The 2,862-nt window shown below is 37.4% G+C and overlaps 1 protein-coding gene across 1 annotated transcript; it reads right to left on the bottom strand.

Moving 5' to 3' along the window:
• Positions 230–2,389, bottom strand: LOC104756898 (ureide permease 5). The gene is made up of 6 exons (XM_010479553.2): positions 2,232–2,389; positions 1,717–1,988; positions 1,282–1,621; positions 1,125–1,204; positions 663–1,037; positions 230–565 (listed from the first exon to the last, which is right to left on the bottom strand). The coding sequence occupies exons 2-6, from the start codon at positions 1,981–1,983 to the stop codon at positions 401–403; spliced, it is 1,227 nt and encodes a 408-aa protein (XP_010477855.1). The 5' UTR covers positions 1,984–1,988; positions 2,232–2,389; the 3' UTR covers positions 230–400.

The following is a 2,862-nucleotide window of genomic DNA, read 5'->3' as shown; positions in this document are numbered from 1 at the left end:
GATTTCGAAAACAGCTTGTAGTATATGAGTTTGAATCAAGATAGTAACATTAAAACTATAAAGTATAAAAATATCTATGATGATTGCTGGTGTATAGAGATACTATTGTTTATATGTATATATAGTAATCAGCTTTTATTAAAAAACAAAAGGTGGTATAGCTCTGTTGGTTAGAGCGTGTTGCGCCGAAGTAGAACTCATATTTTCTGCAATGGAACCTTAGCCAACCTCTGCTAATGTGTTCTCTGTACTCATTTATTTCTTCAGTGACGTTGACGAATTATCAAACAGCGATCAAATACATTTGCTTTCAATTTGAGTATGAAACCACACTGTAATGAAATGTACAAACACCTCCAAGATACACTGTCTATGAATTTGGTCCATATTGATCAACTCTTTAGGTAAACCGCGTCTCTCTTTCCCCAGCCGAGGCCATTAGAAGCCCCACAGCAACAGTGAACATCACCAGCATTCCAACAAGTAGAGCGTATGTCCGCGGAGATGATCTCCTATACTCCCCAAACAGATATATCCCCCAAAATGTAGATACCAACGGAAGTGCCTGCTCATGATCATCAATCAAGATTTCACCAAAACAAAAACTAAAGATAACAACTTTATTGTCTTTAAGTTAACAATATGTGTGTGTTGTAAGTGACCTGAACAGCATCTGAGGCTGCATATCCTGCAGCTTGTCCACCCATGAACTGAAGACCGTTACCAAACCCACAAATTAATCCAGCCATAAGAGCCAAACCTCTTCCGTTCCAGTCACTCAAGTATTCCCTAAAGGAAGATCTTGGTGAACCGAGCACAGGGTTGTACAGGAAAGTGATGTTTAGAGCGATGGCGATAACAAAACAAGAAAGTGAGAAGTAGAAGAACGCAGTGTAGACAATCAGCTTGGGAACGTCTTGTTTTAGAGTGTGCCATTGATCATTTGTTGCAAGGTTGAATAGTGGTGAGAACAATGAGAAAGAAAGACCTGCAAAAAAGGTTATGCCCAGACCAACAACCATGCTCTTTCCAAACACCTGAATCCAAGAGAAATGCATAAAGATTGGTTTACTTTGTTTCCTCCAAATTCATGATCAACACATAACAAAAGAGTAAGATCCTACTTTAATTGCTCTTGTGTTTTCGAGTGCTACAAGAAAAGCTGCAGTCCCTTCCTTTACATTCTCCATCTCTTTTTCTTCTACTATAAAACTAAAGAAGTGATGAGTGATCATCTCAACACTATCACACAATCAAGCCACACTGTATGTGAAACCTCACCTCCAAATAGTCTTTGGCACTCTTCCACAGTTTCACATTCCCTCGAGAGTTTTCCTAGTGTTGCCTCTACATCAGCAGAATTGGAAGAGTGAACAGCAGAACCAAGACAAACAGCTACCAAGAAGCAGCCGACACCAGAGAACAGCACATCTGCTCGGTTCAATCTGTTGTCCAAAAAGTAATTGACAGTGGTGCCTACAACAACGGTGATGCTCGCAGATGTCACTTCTGTAACAGACAGACCAACAAAAGCTAAAGCATACTGAGTAGCAAGGTTCCCAATACTCAAACCCACCCCACCCGCCATAGCAAACAACACAGATGGCCAATTATCCTGAATCTGTAGCAGCAACAGGGGAGATTGATATATAAACCACCCATCAATGAAATGCAACAATCTCCATTATAGGTCTAGAATCCTTCAATAATCCTAACCTGAGTGAGCTGGGCAAGAAAACTTGGTGCCTCCTGTGTACTCCCACCTATCCCACCAAACACAAAGGCTATGAAGACTGCAGCCAAGAAGTTAGTGATGGAATAATCAAGATAAGTATGTTGTGGGAGACGACCACGCCGTTCAAGAAGAGCCATAAGAGCAGGCCAAGTGCCTAAACAGAGCAGAGAAAGCAATATACATAATATTGCTCCCCCTTTGCTCTCCACCACATACATTCCCAATCCTTGAGATACCAATATCATCATCGACCCTATGAGTGCAAAGGAAACAGCATCATATTACCATAGAATCTCACAATAGTTCCCAAATTAAGACCTTAGTCAGCTACAGAATCTCATGGGCATGTCCACGTTCTAATCTACAGCGATAATTTCAGATCGAGAACAAATTGACTTTTATCATTCATAGGAACAAAACTACAGAAAGCAGAAAAGAAGATGCAGAAGAATCCAGAGTTTGATTACAAAGCTCCCAGTTTAAGATTCCTTCTTACCTTGCTACAGAATAGAACAGAGCTCTAGATGAACGATCTGTAGGAGACAAGGCCAACGAAGACCGAACACTAAAAATGCAAATATCAGACTATATAATAAATTAAGACAGACTAGTTTTAGTTTTGAACTTGAAAACTTATTAATTTATAAAAAGATCTATAGAGATCTTTCAAAAATATTATAATAAATTTCTACCTTCAAATCATAAGAAGAGTGGATATATAGTCTTCTCCGATTCAATAGATTCATACTACTTGGATTCAATAGATTCATATTATAAATGTAGACTAGATTTGGACCGTGCTCCATAAATACATTTCATTATTTTTAAAATGTTATAGATGTAATTGTTTAATATTATTTGGATACAACTTATGTAAACAATTTTATGGTAAATATCATTCATGCATGTAATGTAAATCTATTATGTAAGTCTTATCTTGTTAATTTTAACATATGGTAGAGTATATAAAATTATTAACCATGTTAGAGTGTGTACAGCAATTTCTCTGCTAGAGTATATACAAATTTAACCCGTACTAGAATATGTAAGTTTTAAAATTATAATATAAATAAAACAAATTTCAATCTGTTCTCTAGCACGGATCATAACTTTTATTAAACGTTGTG

This window comes from Camelina sativa, chromosome 17 (assembly GCF_000633955.1).
Source record: "Camelina sativa cultivar DH55 chromosome 17, Cs, whole genome shotgun sequence".
In the NCBI taxonomy this organism is placed as follows: domain Eukaryota; kingdom Viridiplantae; phylum Streptophyta; class Magnoliopsida; order Brassicales; family Brassicaceae; genus Camelina; species Camelina sativa.
This window is presented reverse-complemented; position numbering and strand designations above follow the sequence as displayed.

Bases quoted from the DNA above. Each gene is read 5' to 3' on its own strand.
- LOC104756898 (XM_010479553.2), bottom strand. From the start codon at position 1,983: ATGATGATATTGGTATCTCAAGGATTGGGAATGTATGTGGTGGAGAGC. The intron at 1,622-1,716 runs GTTAGGATTATT...TTGCTGCTACAG, and splicing joins TTCTTGCCCAGCTCACTCAG to ATTCAGGATAATTGGCCATC. The intron at 566-662 runs GTCACTTACAAC...GATCATGAGCAG, and splicing joins CAGCCTCAGATGCTGTTCAG to GCACTTCCGTTGGTATCTAC.